This window comes from Canis lupus, chromosome 18 (assembly GCF_048164855.1).
Source record: "Canis lupus baileyi chromosome 18, mCanLup2.hap1, whole genome shotgun sequence".
Taxonomy (NCBI): Eukaryota; Metazoa; Chordata; class Mammalia; order Carnivora; family Canidae; genus Canis; species Canis lupus.
The window spans coordinates 53,670,110-53,689,943 of NC_132855.1; the positions used below are offsets into that span (position 1 = coordinate 53,670,110).

The 19,834-nt window shown below is 44.6% G+C and overlaps 1 protein-coding gene across 2 annotated transcripts in view; it reads left to right on the forward strand.

Annotated features, from left to right (window-relative positions):
* Positions 1 to 1,728: 1,728 nt before the first annotated feature.
* The window catches only part of STRIP2 (striatin interacting protein 2), a 50,367-nt gene continuing 32,261 nt past the window's right edge, over positions 1,729 to 19,834 (forward strand). Inside the window, exons 1-11 of one of the 2 annotated variants that reach the window (XM_072784536.1) lie at positions 1,729 to 1,908; positions 8,672 to 8,741; positions 11,537 to 11,611; positions 12,604 to 12,738; positions 14,121 to 14,241; positions 14,968 to 15,036; positions 15,219 to 15,325; positions 16,030 to 16,157; positions 17,504 to 17,707; positions 18,987 to 19,222; positions 19,482 to 19,547. In XM_072784536.1, the coding sequence (XP_072640637.1) occupies positions 1,780 to 1,908; positions 8,672 to 8,741; positions 11,537 to 11,611; positions 12,604 to 12,738; positions 14,121 to 14,241; positions 14,968 to 15,036; positions 15,219 to 15,325; positions 16,030 to 16,157; positions 17,504 to 17,707; positions 18,987 to 19,222; positions 19,482 to 19,547 (1,340 nt within the window). In that variant the 5' untranslated portion in view covers positions 1,729 to 1,779. The remainder of the gene's footprint in view (positions 1,909 to 8,671; positions 8,742 to 11,536; positions 11,612 to 12,603; positions 12,739 to 14,120; positions 14,242 to 14,967; positions 15,037 to 15,218; positions 15,326 to 16,029; positions 16,158 to 17,503; positions 17,708 to 18,986; positions 19,223 to 19,481; positions 19,548 to 19,834) is intronic. The other variant, XM_072784537.1, reaches the window with a different exon arrangement.

Consider the following 19,834-nt stretch of genomic DNA (forward strand, 5'->3'; position numbering starts at 1 on the left):
CAGTTGTTAAGCATCTGCCTTCAGCTCAGGTCATGATCCCAGGGTCTTGGGATTGAGCTCCACATTGGGGCTCACTGCTCAGCGGGGAGTCTACTTCTCTTGCCCTCTCCCTCTGCGTGTACTTAAGCTCTCGCGCTCTCTCTCAAATAAATTAAAAATCTTTTTTTAAAAAAGAATTATTGATTTAAAAAAGAGAGGAAGGGCACCTGGGTGGCTCAGTGGTTGAGCATCTATCTGCCTTTGGTCATGATCCTGGTGTCCTGGGATGAGTCTGCCTTAGGCTCCCTGCAGGGGGCCTTCTCCCCCTGCTTATGTCTCTGCCTCTCTCTGTGTGTCTCTCATGAATAAATAAATAAAATCTTTAAAAATAAATACAAATAAAAAGGAGAATTGTCCCTAAGATAAGGAAGGGGGAGTAATTCCTTTGAGCCTCTTACCTTGGGGATAGAGTAGAAAATATAAGAATTTGGAATCCAAGCCGACTTGGTATGACACCAACACAGCCTGAGTGAGTTGAGAAGGGTGAAAGGAAAGTTTTCTGGAAGAAGGGGTTATAATGAAATGGAATCTTCACAGAACAATATAAGTTAGCCAAGAAGAGCAAAAAGATTTTTTTTTTTCCAGAGAGAAAGAACTGCAAAGACATTGAGAAAAGATAGAATATGATACCTTGGGAACTGCAAGGAGGAATCTCCGTGAGTGCTGGTTTTCTCAACAATAATACAGGATTAGTGAAAACAACCTGTCGAAAGTACCATGTGATACCTGGAAAGTGTCTAACGTAATGCCTGGAACGAAGGGGGCAGCTCAACAACTCCCCCAATCCCACCCATTCCCCTCAGGCTGCTTGTTTGGGACTTCTAACTACCAACCCAAACAGCCTAAATATTTACTGTAAACAGCTTTTTAGATAAATTCAGGAGCTGCAGATCACACAGCCTCGTTTGTGATCCTTAGGAAGGATCTTAGAGAAATGAAGGAAAGGACTGGAGAGGGAACAGGTGGGGGCACGCTCTCCATTCAACACTTCTCCCTAGCTCGCACCTGAGGAAGGTGCCCCACTTCAGCGGAGAAAGACAGATGACCAGGAGCAGCCCTGAAGGGCACCGGCAATTTCTTGAAGTGAAAATGCCCCACCCCACCCCTCAACCCACTACCTCCCAGCCCAAGCCCTCCCTCCGGGCGGGAGGAGTTCTCGAGAAATCCGAGGGCGAGCGAGTCCCCGGTTTCCTGCGGTGTCCCTGGCCACCCGGCGGTGCCGTGCTCCCCGGCGACTGAAACGGGACTTGGGGCGTAATGCGGGAGCCTGGGTAGAGAGGTCTGCGGTACCGGGGAACGCAGACGGCAGTGGAGCAGGAGGCGGAGACTAAAGCTCCCCAAAAAGGTCACTATTTGGGGGAGAGGGGAGGAGTGCTGAGTGAGAAGAAAAGGGATAACCCGCCAGAGCCCAGAGGCCCAGAATTCGGAAGGTGGAGCCGGGAGGGGAGCCTGAGGCTAGCAACGCCACCCCAGGATTTTTTTAAAAAGGAAGGGGGAGGGGAAATCCCGTGAATGAGCCCCCCCCACCTCCTCCAAGTCCCGCTCGGACGACCAATTGCGCTGCGGGGCGGGGCTGCGGGGCGCGACGGCAGCCAATAGCTGTGGAGGGGGCGGGGCTGCGGGGCGCGACGGCAGCCAATAGCTGTGGAGGGGGCGGGGCCTGGCTCGCGGCGCGCGGCGGCGGGGTCGCCCCGGGCACAGAGCGCCGAGCGACCGAGGGGAGCCGCCGGCTGGGGCTGCATGGAGGACCCCGCGGCGCCCGGGGCCGGGAGCTCGTCCGCCAATGGCAACGGCAACGGCGGCGGCAAAGGGAAGCAGGCGGCGCCCAAGGGCCGGGAAGCGTTCAGAAGCCAGCGGCGGGAGTCGGAGGTGAGAACCGGAGAGCTTCAGTTGGGGCCGGGAGACGCCTGCGGGCGGGAAGCGGTGGCCGAGGTGACTCGGCCCTGTCCTCCTCCCCTTCCGGAGCTCCCGGTGCGCTCGGGGCCGCCCCCCGGAGCGGGCGCCTGCGGGGTCCGCCGCATCCCGGACTCGGGGCTCCGCAGTCCCTGGCCCCTCTGCCCGTCGCCTGCGCGGGTCGGGGGCTTCTTAGCCGTCTGGCTCTCCTCTGGCGCGAAGATGGAGCGCAATAGCGAGCACACCTGATACTTTTCAAACGTCGATCTCCCTTCATCTCTGCAGCCCCTTGAAGTGGGGGGGATTCGTGTTCTAGATTTACGGAGGAAACGGGAGCGGAGAGGTTGAGTGACTGGCCTGAGGGGTGGGGGCCAGAGCGCCGCCGCGGTGGAGTGGGACCGGCGTGTGCGGCAGCCGCCTCCCCGCCCCAGCCCGGGCAGGCGAGCCGATCCAGATGTGCCCAGGGACTTCTGCGCTTCCCCTTACTCCGAGTGCTGGCAGCCTCCTTCGGGCGTGCCTTCCGTGGACATCAGGACCCCTTACCAGTGAAAGTCCCAAAGACAGGATTCGGGCAGGGACTGTACGGGAGGGAGTGGATGGAGCTGTCCAAGATACAAACCCACAGATAGGAATATGGATGTCTGGGTCACTTCCTCTTCTTCTGAAAAGAGATGCTAACTAGGAGGATCAAAGGAGTGAATTATTAGTCCCCCACCCCCTCATCCAGCCAATTTCCATCAATTTAATCAAGAGTAGAATTGGGACCACACACACACACACACACACACACACACGATAGACCACAAAATGTCAGATGTGGAAGGATCTGTAGAGATCATCTATTTTAGCTTTTTCTTTTACAGAAGCAAGAGACAGAAGTAACTTGCCCAAGATCATACATCTGGCATAGTGGCCAGGAGCACTAGGCTTTGGGGTCAGTTAGACCAGGTTTTGAACCCTAGCCCTACTATTTTACCCTGTGTGACTTTTGGCAAATTGACAAAATTCTCTGCGCTCCAATTTCTTCATCTATAAAATGAGGTTAATACTACCTACCTCAGAAGGTTGTGATAAAGCCAAATGAGATAACTGAATGTTAAATGTTTAATTCAGTTCAGGCACAGAGCATGTAATTGGTCAGTACATAGTAGATCATAGGGCCAGAGCTGGTACTAGAAGCCAGATTTTACTTATCCCAGCAAGGGTTTACCATTTGAATAGTATATCACAATTTCTTTTTTTTTTTTTTTTTTAAGATTTTACTTATTTATTCATGAGAGACACAGAGAGAGAGAGAGAGGCAGAGACACAGGCAGAGGGAAAAGCAGGCTCCCTTCAGGGTGCCTGATGCAGAACTTGATCCCAGGACCCCAGAATTACAACCTGAGCCAAAGGCAGATGCTCAACCACTGAGCCACCCAGGTGCCCCTATATCAGTTTCCAAAGGGATTTCATATATGTTTTCATTTTGCTACAAGTAGGAATCCATCCTATTTTCTAAAAAAAGAGGAGAGGCGCAGATGAAAAGACTGCCCAAAGTCATACCACCTTTCAGAGGCAGAGCTCAGCCCTACTGTCTTGCTAGCTAGATCAGTGTTCTATCCATATCATCTCCCTCCCTGCCTCACTGTGAACCTGGCCTTTTATTTTATTCATGTATTTTTAAAGATTATTTATTTTTGAGAGAGAGAATGAGTAAGGGATAGGGAAAGGAAGAATCCCCAAGCGGACTCCTTGCTGAGTGTGGAGCCCTAAGTAGGGCTCTATACAACACATAAAGATCACCACTGGAGTGGAAACCAAGAGTTGGATGCTCAACCCAGGTGCCCCTGAATCTGGCCTTTTAGGGCACCCTGTGCTCATTCTCCCATAGAGACATTGCTCTTGCTTAAATGTATTTTTGGAGAGTGGATAGGTCATTCATTAATTCTAAAATTATTGATTCCTTTCTACATGCCCAGTGCTGTTTAAGTGGTAGGGATACAGTGGTGAACAAAACAAGGTCTTTGGTCTGTGGAGCAAACATTCTAGTTGGGGTGGAGAGACAGACAATATGTAAGAAAATAAGATAGTTTCAGAAAGATATGTTCTTTGGGGGAATTAAAACTGATGTAGGAGGCCTTTCCCTGCGATCAAGTCTTCCTTCAGGAAAGGGCTCTGATAGTGTTTTCCTTTTGCCAATAAGTTCAGTATCCAGAGACCCAGAGCTTTCCACCTGCCCCACAGTTTTGCCTCCTGGTTGTCTGCAGCTGCACTTTTTATGCTTGGAAATGGACAACTGCAGTGATCCTCTCCATCTGGGCTCATTGCCTGCCAAAAGGCTGACTGGAAAGATTAGCTTTTCTCCACCTTCTACTGCAGCAGGAAAGCTGCTTTTTACCTGTCAGTACATTCCCTATCAGCATATCACTCAGGTGCCAGACTCAGATAACTATCTGCCTTTCCTTCCTTCCCTCCTTTCACTTTCCTGTGGAAGACAGTCCTCAAGGGAGGTGGGTTTTGATTTTGTTGGTTTGGGTTTTTTTTTTCCCCCTTCTTTTGTGCTTCTAGAGGATTATGGGAAGAGAATGACTGTTGGCACAATTCAAGGGAGCCTCCTCATCCATCATTGTGTTTGTAGGGGACACTAGTTGAACTACCCTCCCCAAAAGGCTTAGTGTATGAACCTCCCAAGAAAAAGAGGAAGCTAGAGAATAATTATTTGCTTAATAAGAATTTAAAAGGATTTAATCCTTTTTAAAAAAGGGTTCATTTATTTATTTGAGAGAGAGAGAGAGGGAGAAAACATGCCAACGAGTGCACATGATTTGGGCTGGGGGGCAGAGGGAGAGAGAATCCACAAGCAGACTTCCCACTGAGCTTGGAGCCTGACTCAGGGCCCCACCCCAGGGCTATATCCCAGGACTCAGATCATGACCTGAGCGGAAACCAATTGAACCGCTCAAGTAACCCTTAATAAGAAGACTCTTAACTAAACGATTCACCTCAGGCCTCTTTAGCCAGGTCCCCTGGTTTAATTGGTTCCAAAAGTCCTTGACAAAGTTTTACTTGTTTGTGGCAAAATGAGGAAAATTCAGGGCTTTGACATTGATTTTTCATAAAATATAGTTCAATACAATAAATTTAAAGGATATATACAATTTGGGGCACCTGGCTGGCTTAGTTGGTAGAGCATGCAACTCTTGATCTCCGCATCATTAGCTCAAGTCCCACATTGGATGTAGCGCTTACTTACTTAATAAATAAATAAGTAAATAGTATTATGCAGTTTTTTTTATTAAACTTTTTACTTGGAGTGATTTTAGGTTTATAGAGACATTGCAGAGATGGTACAGAGAGTTCTCTTACCCCTTGCTCAGTTTCCCCTGATGCCAGCTGCTCAGGTTTCCACAGTGCCTTTGTCCAAACCATGGAAGCAACATTGGTCTGTTGACTGTTGCAAGGCTGTGTCCCTCAGGCATCCTTCTCAGGCCCCAGTTATTTTGAGCCTGCTCTGGGCTGTGAGAGTTTCTCAGTGAGCCTCATTCAGGGTCTTTCTGACGTAAGGCCAGATTCTGGGCTTTCAGGTAGAAGACCACAGAGGTGACCGTCTTTCTGGTCACATCACAGCAGGGGACATGTGACATCTTGTCACTGGGATGCTGGTTCTTGGTCTTGCTGCAGGATGCATGCAAATTAAAATGGTGTTTTTAAAACTGTAGGGGGTACTCTGTGAGTTGATACCAACATTTTTTTAAAGAAATAGAAGAATAGAAAATATCTAATCACATATAGTGATAGTGAGACTGTTAAACTTTTGTTCCAGTTTTGTGTGTATATGTGTGTATATGTCACTCCAATATGTCAACATTACTATTGATGGCTCTTTTATTCTAATATTGCATCCTCGTTTGGGGAGTATTAAACTATCCTTTTTTGAAATAAATATTTTTAAAAAGTTTTTAAGTCTCTACTTAACAGAATAAAATCTCAACTACCTAATGTCATTTGCACCCTCCACCTTTTTTTTTTTTCTGTAACCCAGAAGTATCAGAAGTATTTGGAAATCTTTGCTATAGTGGATTTAAATATGATTTGCATTGTTGGCAGTGTAAATTGGTAAAGTGGTTTTGGAAAAAAACTTGTCATATACAAAGAACCATACAACAAGTATTCATAAAGTTTGATGCATTCATTTCTCTTGCAAGAATCTATCCTTAAATTAAAAAAAAAAAAAAAAATCGAGAGATCCCTGGGTGGCTCAGCGGTTTAGGTCCAGCCTTCAGCCCGGGGCGTGATCCTGGAGTCCCAGGATCGAGTGCTGCATCAGGCTCCCTGCATAGAGCCTGCTTCTCCCTCTGCCCCCCACCCCCACCCCCGTCTCTCATGAATAAATAAAACCTTAAAAAAAAATCTATCTTTAGGAAAGATCCTAAATATGAAAAGATTGCTAAGTGTATTACAGCTTCATGCATATAGTAAAAAAAGATCAAAAACAATTTAAATGTTCAACACTAGAGAACTGGTTAAGTAACCAGTTATCTGTCCATTTCGCTGCACACTTAGCTGTTTAAAATGATAGTCATAACAATATGAGAAATATGCCTTTATCATATAATGTTAAAATTGCAAATACAATAAGTAAAATTCAAAGTAATATAACCATTTACATAGCAGTACCAATTGCTGGGTAGTATGCTAAATGCTTTTCCTCTATTAACTCATCTCGTCCTTACAATGACCCCATGAATTATCTTCATTTTACAGATAAGAAAACTGAGCACTTCATTTTCTTTTTTTTTTTTTTTTTAAATGTTTATTTATTTATGATAGTCACAGAGAGAGAAAGAGAGGCAGAGACACAGGCAGAGGAAGAAGCAGGCTCCATGCACCGGAAGCCCAATGTGGGATTCGATCCTGGGTCTTCAGGATCGCGCCCTGGGCCAAAGGCAGGCGCCAAACCCCTGCGCCACCCAGGGATCCCCAGCACTTCATTTTCCAATAATTCCCTGTCACCAACTCAGTTCTGACACTATCTGTAGTTAGCACAGACCCCACAAGTTAAGGGCTCAGTCCCACAAGACTGTCCCCACTTCAGATGCCAGCCACACCTGGGACCTCCAGGGTACATGCACTTCCACCTGGCCAGCTGTAAATTTAGAGGTTCCATGACCATCCCTACCACCCTGATTCCAGTAACTCACAGAATTTGAAAAACTGCTCTGCTTATGATTACAATTTTATTTTTATTTTATTATTTTTTAAAGATTTTATTTTTTTATTCATGAGAGACACGGAGAGAGAGAGGCAGAGACACAGGCAGAGGGAGAAGCAGTCTCCATGCAGGAAGCCTGACGTGGGACTCAATCCCAGGTCTCCAGGATCACGCTCTGGGCTGAAGGCGGCACTAAACCGCTGAGCCACCCGGGCTGCCTCTATGATTACAATTTTAATATATAGGATATAACTCAAGGATAGCCAAATGAAGAGAGGCAAAGGAGAAGGTATGGGGGTGGGATGGTGTAGAGCTTCCACATCCTCTAGCTTTCACCCTCCTAGCACTTTAGTGTACCCAAACCTCATTATTTTAGGGCTTTAATGGAGTTTCATTACCTAGGCATGGTTGATTAAACCATTGACCTCTGATTAAACTCAATCTTCAGCCTCCTCCCCTCTGGAGGTGCAGCCAGACCCTTCTTTGAAACTCTTAAAGGCTAACCTGGATTCATCTCATTAACATAAACTCAAGTATTATTGACAGGGGCTTATGGATTACACTTCTATCAGGAAATTTCAAAGGTGTTTGGAGCTCTGTGCCTGGAACAGGGGGCAAAGACCAAATACAGTTTTTATACCACAGTGAGGCACAGAGAGGTTAAATAACTTGTTCAGGATCTCAATATGTGATGGCTGAGATTCAAAATTTTTTAAATTTATGGTAGGAAATAACTCCAAAATGCTTAGAGGTGGGATCACATTAAAATATTTTTATATAGGATTATAAATTTATACATAAAAGCATCATAGAAAAATCTAGCCTTAAAACAATTTGGAGTAGGGACCCCTGGATGGCTCAGTGGTTAAGCATCTGCCTTCAGCTCAGGGCACGGTCCCAGGGTCCTGGAATCAAGTTCCGCATTGAGCTCCCTGCGAGGAACCCTCTTCTCCCTCTGCCTATGTCTCTGCCTCTCTCTCTGTGTACCTCATGAATAAATTAATAAAATCTTTTAAAATAAATAAATAAAAATAAAACAATTTGGGATAGAACTACTCCTTATTTGACAATCCTAAAGTCGTGGAACACTAGAGCTGAGGGACTTTTTTTATAAATGAGGAACTATGATCCAAAGAATGAGATTTGCCCAAATTCATACATTGGGTTAATGACATAGCTGAAATTAGAATCCGGCTCACCTTATTTTGTTTTAAGTCCATCTCATTGTTCTAGAAATCAGATACATGCTCTTCTGATCTGTGTTTATGTAGGTCAGATACAGGCACAGATTGTGTAGCGTTCATATCTTCACAATCATAGCCCTTTACTCAGACTTTCGGATTTTATATAGGAATTTTCAGCCCTGCCCTGCACTGAGCCTCCAATTTTGGCTAGGAGGAGGGTACCTTTTGGATTAAAGGCCCAGATGAGACTCTTTAAGCTGCCTCCCTGACCTAACATTGGCCTCCAAGAGAAGATAAATGAAAGTATGATCTCCTTTTTCACCCTTTTCCCCAAGTTACTGCAAAGACTTCTCCATTACAGGGCTCTGTGGACTGCCCCACTCTGGAATTTGAGTATGGAGATGCAGATGGGCACGCAGCAGAGCTGTCAGGTGAGACAGAGATGGGTCTGTGGAGAGTGCAAGAATAGCCAGGAGGAGAGGGCAGGGGTCTGTGATCTCCCCTGGCAGCTTGCTTGTTCTCCACATTCCCTCTTCTCTCCAACCTCCAGCAGTTAATATTTGTTTGCTTTTACATTTCTTTCTGTGAATTCTCCTTTGGCTCCAGTATTCTCTACTTTTTTTCTATCACTCTTTTATGCTCATCCTTCTTAATTCTCGTTGGTGCACTCTCAAATCTGTTTTCTTTCCTTCTTTTTCCCATTCCTTCTGTTTCTTTTCTCATATTCACTCGTATCTGCATGCATGCCCCCTTCTTTCTGCCACCCTTTCCCTCCCTCTGTCTGGATTTTAGCTTAGGCTAAGTGTGATCTCCTCACATTAAGAGCCTCCATGTTACACGTGCTATGAATGCCAGTTATTAATAAACGAGCTTTGGGTGGAGATGGTGTGAAAATTAAATATTCTGTCACATGGAAGTGACACTTTGAGACATGCTTTTTCAGGGAAAAGAGACAAGGACTTTTAAAGAAGTTCTTGTGAATAACCACAAGGAATAAATTTTGTGATGAGTGACAAATAGAGAACTGAGTTTAATAACCAACAAAGGATTAGAATTCCAAATAATATAAATATATTTCATATATATGTATATGCATGTGTATATTTATGTATGTAGAGAGAGAAGAGAGATGTACAATAGATAAATAGAGAATATGAATAAGAATTCAGAGAATAGAAAACCATATGGTCAATAAATATATGAAAAGATGTTCAACTACATTAGCAAATGAGGAAAAGAAAATTAAAATAATGAGATAATTATTTCACATTCATCAGACTGCAAAACTTAAAAGCCTGAAGTTTGTGAGGGTGCTGAGAAATTAGTACTTTTATACACTGCTTGGCATGTGGGAGCAGAGTATAAAACTGCAATTTGGCCATATCTAGCGGAGTTGAAGATGCATACATATTATATGACCCAGTGATTCTAGATGTATACTTTAAAGAACAGTTGGGCACAAGAAAACATGTATAAAGATGTTTTTATTTAAAAAAAAAAAAGATGTTTATTGTGGTCATTGTGAAAAATTTAAAACAATTTAGGGAAATCGATAAACTAGAATATCAATATAATAGGCTACCACATAGCTGTTGGAATAATTGATTTATATCAATATGTTTCAGTATCAATAAATGTTAAAAACCTAGTGTTCAGAGGGGAAAAAAGCAGTGACAAGGTAATTTATTCATGCCTCCCAAAAACTGCTTAAACACACAAAATCTAAAAGATGTTTCTGGAAAGTCTAGTTGCACACTTGATTGAGAACAGTGTCAGTTAAGTAAATGGATGTGCTCATTACACTGTCATGTAAAAAACTATTGAAAGACATACTAAGAAGTGTTCCTAAGAAAAAATAATATATATAATATCCTATTTGGGTAAAAACCTTCCAACACAACGTCATGTTGTTCACAGGTATATACATATGTAGTAAAAGTAGAAAAATAGACATGTGAAGCATACACACCAATTTCATTAAAATGTTTAACTCTAGAGTGGGGAATAAGATAGACTAAGAAGGAAAAGAGGACTTTAGATGTCTGAAGCAAATATAACAAGTGTAAACATTTGTTTAATCTGGGTAGAAGATACATAGGTATCTTATGTATGCTATATTTATCTATATGTGAAAGTTCATTAACTAAAATTTAAAAATAAGAACAAAAGTTTAGTACCTAACAGCCTTGCTCCATTTTCTGACTGTGCTTTTAAAAAACATATGCACACCACCCACTGAGCACTGAAGAATATCAGAGTCAAAGATGGGATTTGCTTCTGGTCAGTCCAGGATTTTGGAACTCAAGACTCAAAAGCCCTGGCTACCAGACAAGGTGTTTCTCAACCATCAGACAGCTGGCTGGAACATAAGTGAATTTCCCTTTGTGAATTATCTGTGACCTAGTTAAATTTCCAGGAAGGGTCTCAGGGAACAGAGGTTTGAGGAAATCTGTTCTGTCACCTATTGACTTCTCAATTCAATTCTTCATCCTCTGTAAGATAAGAATACTTACTGATACAATGTTCTAGAGTGTGTGTCTATATGTGTGTGTGGAGGAAAGGGCATTTTCATTTCTCATAAGCTCTCTGCATTTTGTATTCAGAGACTATTGTTAACAAAGTTAGATTTTCTTGAGCATAAGCAGCCCTTTGGCAACAATGGCTGCCTCTTTGTGGTTTGATGCTGTATCTACCTGGATGGCTTTGGGCAAGAACCTAAACTTCTATACCCTTCGAGGAAACTCAGCAGGGAGAGAATGAACTGGCTTCAACCCCAAAGGTCCCTCTAACACATACTCTGGTTCCTTGAATAGCACAAGGATCTTGCCTCTAAGTTTCAGGCATTGTGTTGCCCATCTCTTCCCTAGAGACAGGATAGTCTCAGTCTGGGTTGACAATCAGAAAGTGCTGCAGCCCTAAGAAACAGGAGTGATGACAGTAAGCCCTCTCTGCTCCAACCCTTCTGGCCCTCACCAAGTGTTGAAGACTGCCTTCTCTGCTGTAGCAGCCAGCTGGCAGGAGGAGGACAGGTTTGATGGTTTAATCACCCAGGGACGCAAGTGGCTATTTTTAACTGCTCCGATAGGGAGGAAGCTGGCTCTGGATTGAATTGGACACAAGAATGTGTTGGAAGCTTTAGCTCTTTCATGCCACTCTCTCTACCCCAGGCCCCTTCTATAAGTGTCTGCTAAGTGTTTGTAACTCTGTCCTATCTTTCCTGCCACAGAATTATATAGCTACACTGAAAACCTGGAATTCACCACTAACAGAAGGTGCTTTGAAGAAGATTTCAAGACTCAAGGTGATCCCAGAATCTTATACATAGAGACCTGCTTTTCCCTCCATGATATCCCAGTCCAATCTAGAAAAAGCCCAAAACAAAGTATGATTCTTCTTTATCCTCTCTGTAACCACTTCTCTATCCCTCCCTGTATATGGGACACAGAGTTTCCTACATCTCAAGTGGAGAGGCCATGGAATGGAAGCAGGAGAAGCCTGAGCTGGGTCCTTTTCATTGATATAAAGGGCCTAGAGAGAAGAGGGATGAGGACTGGGCTGGTGCCCTGCTGTCTGGTTGAACCCTGTACCTAGTGTAGTCCTTGACTTTTAACATTCAATCCCTGCCTCCAACTCTGTGTCACTCCTAATAGCATCTAATAATATTTCATGTGCCCACACTGATCCTCTCAGACCTCCACTTCCTTACTTGGTCAGTGAATTCAGTTTGCAACTCAACAGATGTGTGGTGAGTACTATTTTGTGCTCAAAATAGTGAAAGTGAGTTTGCAGTATCTTCAAAGAGATTATAGTCCAGTGGCAGAGGGGAGGTGTGTACATCACAAAACTGACGCCAAGAGGAAAGTGGTAAGTATCATAAGAGAAGTAAAAGGTATCTTTGGGGGTTTGGAGGCAGAGGAGTATCTTGGGGGACAGAGCTTCTGGCTGGAGCATTAGTGGGAAAGAGGTAATTTAGTATAGGACCTGTAATGATAAATAGGAATTAGATATGTAGGGAGAGAGGGAACCCCTTGAAAAGGCAGAGAGAGAAGCCAGAATAGGCTCTGTGTAGAGAACAAGGGAATATGGAAGAAGAGGCTTCATTTAGAGTGGGTTCAGCCAGAACTTTGGGGGTCCTTTACTTTTCTAATCTCTTATTCCTTCTCATCTAAATAAGGAAAGCTTTTGAAGAGAAGAATTTGGAGGCTGGGATTAGAAGTAGACATGTTACCAGGAGCCTTTCCAGGAAGGGGAGGCAGAAGCTGACCCTGGATCTGTATGGCCTTCTGTCTCCAGTGCAAGGCAAGGAGTGGCTGGAGTTGGAGGAAGATGCCCAGAAGGCCTATGTGATGGGACTCCTGGACCGACTGGAGGTGGTCAGTAGGGAACGGCGACTGAAGGTGGCCCGGGCTGTTCTATACCTGGCCCAAGGCAAGTGTCCACCTTTGCCAGCTTCAGATGGGTAAACACTGGGGAAAGAAATATTGCCATAAAAAAATAATAATAATAAAGAAAAAAAAAGAAATATTGCCATCAGGACTAGGATGAGGCAAGCCATGCTAAGAAAGCAAGGTCCCTACCTCTCAAGGACAGATCTTATCAAGTGCTAGAAGTAACCTGATGCTTATAAGCAAGTTAAGGAGATAGTGGTGGGTACTATTCTGGATCCCTTGGAATTGGCTTTTATCTTACCAGGCATGGCAAGATTTCTTATAAGGTACTTTTTTCCTTCATGTGGGCTATAATCATATGTGGAGAATACTTAGCAAGAGAGTCTGTGTGGCTAGAGTTGATGATATACCACCAGCTGAGCATGAAGGCTTCTTTCCTCAGCTATGGCACTGACTTCTACTAAGAGGAGACAGTGGGGTCCTGCAGATTCACACATGGACCCTCTGTATTATTTCTCTTTGGCATTTAGAGGGTTCAAGCCAGCATAGCAGCAGGAGTGGATGCAGTGGGTAATTGGGAGATGATCAGAATTCAATGAGATTAATTAAGGAAGCCTTCCCAGAAGAGACCTATTAACCATTTGTTGGAAAGAGAAATGAGATAACCTAACTGGAATAGTAAAAATAGGCCCTGAGGTCATAACAAGAGGACTTTTGGCAGAACTAACTAGCTGGGAGCAGTTTTATAAGAAAACAATAAATGGACAAGAAAGAGAGTGGTGAAAAGACAATAGCAAACGAGGCAGTGCCCTAACTGCATCTCTTGGGTCTAGTGTTCGGCCAACTTCCAACTGCTAGTACCTTTAACTTTTTACCTGAAGGCTTTCTCTGCAGTCCATATAGGGTAGCCAGGAAGTGCTAGGAAATTAATGTGCTCCCCTAGTGCAGTAGCACTGATCAATGAATGACAGGAGTTATTGGATAAATAGCCCAACTATTTCACTCTTGGGTGGGATGATTCTGAGGGTTGAAAAACCTGCTGTTTCCCAGAGCTTCCTCCATCCTGGATTTCAGCTCTTGGCTGCCTTTTCTTCCCTAGCTTAACTTCCCCACTTCTCTACTAATGGTTCCTGGGATCATCTTCCAAATAAACTACTTATATTTGAATCCTCTCTGGATCTGCTTTTCAGGGAACTCAAACTTAAGACAGGCCAGTGATAAGCACATTGGACCTGACTCTGGAGACTATTTCTCCTCTTTCCTGCCTCATTCAAGGAAGTTCTGGGGGCCCTTGTCCTACCTTTGTCAGCCTAATTGTTGGTCAGGGTGTTGGAAAATAGTCTTAAGATCATGGGGCAGAGTGGAAAGAACTGGATACCCCTCTTACCCTCAACCCCACATGGCAACTGTCTGGTTCTTTAGGTACTTTTGGGGAATGTGATTCGGAGGTTGATGTGCTACACTGGTCCAGATACAACTGCTTCCTGCTCTATCAGATGGGGACCTTCTCTACCTTCTTGGAGCTACTCCACATGGAAATTGAGTGAGAAGCCTTAGGGGAGGGCTGGCCTAGATAAACCCCTTCCTTGAAGGGTGTTTCATGTCCTATACTGATTCCCTCACTATAGAGACCTCTATGGGAGCAGTGTCTATTCACACCTCAGTCCAAAGCTTATTGATGGTTTCCCTTTATCCAGCCATCCTCTCTGATATTTTGTCCTCCCTGAGGTTGGGAGGACAACATCAACAGCTTCTGCCCCCACTTACAGCTTCAGTCCTGGGTCTTAGGGCCCTACCCTAGATGGGTTCCCTTTTTATCTAAACACCTCAATTCAGCCTAACTCTGGAATCCATGAAGGAAATTGTTTTACCTGGAAACATGACCCAAGAGGGACAGGATCAATTTCTGTTGCTGTACCCAATTCTTTCCCTCATAGGTCACAGCTCTAGAGGTGGCCTTATCTGTTGCTACCACTGTAGAGATCCCTCATTTTATCTCATGCCTATTATCCAGAAGTTCAAATAGGGCAGATTACAAGTGTTGCTTAGCATCTATTTTGTGTTCAGCATGGTACTAGGCACAGTGTGGATTATAAGAGGAGGCATCATCACAGACCCTGCCTTTGCCCTTCACCACAGATAAGGGTTAACAGAGATGGCAGAGGAATTCGGTGGGCTCCTTTACCTTAGACCAATTTCTTTTAGCTACATAGCCAGGGAATAGCAGAGGTTTTATAAGTTCCTATTCTCTCCCTCGTCCCCATGGCAGCAACAGCCAGGCCTGTAGCAGTGCTCTTCGGAAACCAGCCATCTCCATTGCTGATAGTACAGAGCTCAGGTAAGTGGAGCTGGCCCTGGGATTGGACAGGGGATAGTTAGCAGTGGGTTACCAGATACACCTGGACTGCTAATAGTTGCTAATTCCACTGGGTTGGGCTCCCACAGAGATCATCCCTGAGGTTTCTGGCTACAGGTTGGGAGCTGCTTTGGGAATCTCTTGTAACCCTTCCATAACTCCAGGGTGCTGCTGAGTGTCATGTACCTATTGGTGGAAAATATCCGCCTGGAGAGAGAGACGGACTCCTGCCGGTGGAGGACAGTGCGGGAGACCTTCCGCACTGAATTGAGTAAGAAGTGGCAACCTGAGGAAGGGTAGGGATGAGATGCTGTGCTTCCACATAGAGACAGACAGCTTTACTTCTTTCCTTTCTCGCTCCCTCCCTCCTCTCTTCCTTCTTTCCTTCCTTCATCTTTCAGAATTAGCATCTATTCTTTTAGGGCAGAGCTACTGTGTGGCAGGCATGAGGACCTGGCTTGACTGCCCTTGTGTCTGAGTTAGTACCATCATGTGTCATTTCTATGCCTTGGTTTCCTTGGTTATAAAATGGGGATAGCTGTCCATCTCCCAGTTCATCATCAATCTCACATGAAAAAATGAGTTGAACCACCTTGAAAATATTAGTTGATATTGTCATTAGACAGGGATAAGATATGAAGGCCTATGGGATTTTTAAAATAAATCCATTGATGTGGCAAAGTGAGTTGTGATCCATGAGATGCATTAAGTCCTTCAGCCAGAAAGCAACATCTTTATTACTATTACTTGTAGTTTGGTATCCACCCTCAAGCTTGGGAGCTAACCAATTCACCTCCATGGCCTCACTTCCTATCCTTTCCCTCTGGGGACTCTCTAAGGCTCCTTCTAAGGTACAAGTACTCACATTTTTTGGGTGACATGAGAGCCTTCCTCACTGTGTCCAGAAGTAGGGTTAAAGGGGTAGGGTTTCAGCGCTCATCCTCACTTTCTCACTTCTTTTCTCCTCTTCCCCAGGCTTCTCTGTGCATAATGAGGAACCTTTTGCCCTTCTGCTTTTCTCCATGGTTACCAAATTCTGCAGTGGCTTGGCTCCCCACTTCCCTATAAAGAAGGTCCTGCTTTTGCTCTGGAAGGTGGTAATGGTGAGTGGCTGATCTACCCTCCTCTCCACTCTCATCCCATCAGATCAGATCATCCCACTCCTCACCACCTCAGTTTCTTCTAGTCTGATTCCAGAAGGCTGGAGCTAAGACTGAAGAATAGGACAGCTGTTAGCCAATGGAGGGAAATAAAATGTTCTTTGTCAGAGTAGGTTACCTATTTCTGTTGGACTAACAGGAGATGTCACTCTATGAGTTGGGGTGTCATTGTGCTTTCTCATGATAGAACTGACATTTCATGGAAAGAATACTGGTTGAGAGTTGAGAGATCTAGCCTCTGCTGATACTGAGGAACCTTGGACAACTGTCTGTGCCTCAATTTTTCTAGCTATAAAATGTAGGGCTTACTGCCTGCCTTCCATCTAGATAAACTGAGGATTTGCTTTAAAAAAAATGAAGTCCTTGGGGCACCTGGGTGGCTCAGTCAGTTAAGCGTCCAACTCTTAAATTTTTTTTTTTTAATTTTTATTTATTTATGATAGTCACACAGAGAGAGAGAGAGAGAGGCAGAGACACAGGCAGAGGGAGAAGCAGGCTCCATGCACCGGGAGCCCGATGTGGGATTCGATCCCGGGTCTCCAGGATCGCGCCCTGGGCCAAAGGCAGGCTCCAAACCGCTGCGCCACCCAGGGATCCCCAAGCGTCCAACTCTTAATTTCAACTCAGGTCATGAGCTCAGGGTCGTGGGATTGAGCCTTGTGTTGGGCTCTGTGCTCAGTAGAGTGTCTGCTTCTCTTCCTCTTTCTCTCTCCTTCTGCCCCTCCCCCTGCTCACATTCTCTCTCTAAAATAAATAAATAAATCTTTTAAAAACTGAAGTCCTTATAAGTGTATGGTACCACTTTGTTCCTAATTATTAAATCTGATCCTTCATCTCTGGCTCTCACCCCACAGGACTGGCTAAATGACATACCCTCCAGAGCAAGCTTCATAGGGGGGGAACTACCTTTTGACTGCAGAACAAATTGAGTGACTGAGGCGTTATAGCATCTGGATGTGCTCCTTAAAAGGGGGGATACAGCTTTCCTTTCTTTTTCTTTCTTTTCTTTTTTTTTTTTTCTTTTTGTTTTTCAGTGGAAGCTCCCAGGAGTCCCTTTCCTAATTTCTGGTGATGTTTCCAGTGCTGAGTCAGTAAATAATGCTTTATCCTGATGCCTGAGCTCCTAAGACTGGGGATAGTAACTGCATCTTATTTTATTACTTCCTAGTTAAGAACGGGACTCAGGGGGACCAGAGATTGTGGCTCTTCTCCATCTACATGTCCCTGACTTTGTTCCCCCTGACTTTCCTCTTTTACTTTTCTCTGCCCCTTTCCTGTTCATATCGTAGTTTACCCTCGGTGGATTTGAGCATCTTCAGGTTCTCAAAGTACAGAAGCGGGCAGAATTGGGGCTGCCTCCACTGGCTGAAGATAGTATCCAGGTGGTGAAGAGCATGCGTGCTGCCTCCCCGCCCTCTTACACCCTCGACCTGGGGGAGTCTCAGCTGGCACCACCACCTTCTAAGCTGCGAGGCCGCCGTGGTTCTCGAAGGGTATGAACTAAAGCAGACAGTGGTGTTTTGATACTAGCTGGCCAAAAATTAAGTTTCTGAGCTAATCTGGATGTGGTAGGAAAGGGCAGTAAATGGATTTAACTCATCTGCCTCTGGTTGGCCCTGTGACCAACCTGAAACCTTTAAGTCTGTACTTTGGCCTCTGTCTCCAGCAGATTCCTGGGTTATCATGATGTAACACTGTGATATCACATCATAGATCCATATCTTGCTACAGGGTCATTGGCCTAGACTTGGTATGCCTGGAGTTCCCTAGCATCCTGGACAACAGTTAGGGTATAATCCTGAAGATAGGGATCCAGATCACCTGAACAGGGTTCCCAGCATATCCACTCACCTGGGGTAAGGCTTTATCACTTTATTGACAGCAAGAAGGTTTACTTTGAGCTAGCCATGCTCTTGTCTGGCCCTGGAACCAGAAGCTTTCATTTAGGAGATGATTGATTAGTGTTCTAGGTATAATCCGCATCCCTGGAAAGGTCAGAATGACAAGCTACCCTAAGACTTGACCATGTACCCACGAACTCCCCTCTCTGAAATACCTGAGTTCACCAATTACAGGTGATAAGACCAGACAATCATGTTCGGTAATCTAGTCTACATAATCTGTAATGTGATTTTTTTTAACCTTTATTTTTTGTTTTATAAAGTAATGCTTACTCGTTGTACAAAATTTGGAACAAATATAAAAATGTGAAGAAGGGAGGAAAAAAGAAAATCACCCACAAGCTTAACAAACCAGAGGCAGTCACTGTTAACTTTTTGACCTATTTCTGTCCAATGTTTTTTTCTTCAATAAAATTTAAAATTCCAAACTTGCTTCTCTTTGCCTAGTAGCAAGCCTCTGTCCTCCTCTTCCTCAGTCAGCCAGCTGGTGTATGCTCACAGAAGGCAAACTATTTGAATGTTCACCTAAACAGAGCATAATTAGGAAGGAAAGTGCTGGCAAAAAAAAAAAAAAAAGAAAGAAAGAAAGAAAAAGGCATCCATGCTGTCTGAAAGCTAAGTAACTGACTTTGGGATTATCTATGCTTTGTTCCTCAGCTATTGGCTTGGTTGCCTGAGAGGTACTTGTCTTGGAATTTGGTCTCCTGGAGATACTAGGGTGAAGGTGGGGAAGGGGATATTCTTATAAGAGCTGGGTTGTTACACCATATCCTGAAGTCTAGTAACTTATGGGTAGAGGGTGACCTCAGAGAAGGATGCTTAGAGTGAGATCTCTGTACACTTTCTCTCCACCCTTCCAACACCCTCCTAGCAACTCCTCACTAAGCAGGACAGCCTGGACATCTACAATGAAAGAGATCTCTTTAAGACTGAGGAACCAGCCACAGAGGAGGAAGAGGAGTCTGCTGGCGATGGAGAACGAACCTTGGATGGAGAATTAGACCTGCTAGAGCAAGACCCTTTGGTGCCACCTCCACCCTCACAGACACCCCTTTCTGCTGAGCGGGTGGCCTTTCCCAAGGGCCTGCCTTGGGCTCCAAAGGTCAGGTAGGTTTGATAACTCGGGAGACCCTGAGCTTTGGGATTAGAATCACTGAAGACCCATGGTGCTGTGGTCTAAGTGTTCAATTCTCAATAAGCTGGACTAGAAGTCAGAACTCCTGGGTTTGAAGTTTCCTCTGTTAGCTGCTGTCTTCCCCCACTGTTCTAATCCTCCAATTGGATTAAGAGCCCAGAAAGGTTCGGTCTCTCAAGGTTTGCTTTTTTTTTTCCTTTTCTGGGAATTGTCTCTCCACTGCCCTTTCAGACAGAAGGACATCGAGCACTTCTTGGAGATGAGCAGGAACAAATTCATCGGATTCACTCTGGGGCAGTAAGTGACTAAATGGTCAGAACTGGCTATAGAGCGATTCTTAGGGGGCCAGGGGAGTGGGTGGTTGGAATGAGAGATGTTGCCTGATAGTCATAGTCTAATCCAGAGCCACTATGGGCATCTCCTAGTGACTTTGTGCTGGTACTATGGAATTTTTTTCCTTCCAGTTTCCTGGAAGAACTCATGTTCTTAGCCAGGTAAATGACTTGAGTGACAAGTTAATTCCCTCTTGGGCTTCAATTTACTCATGAGAGTGTTGGATTAGATAGTCCCTAGGGGTCCTTCCT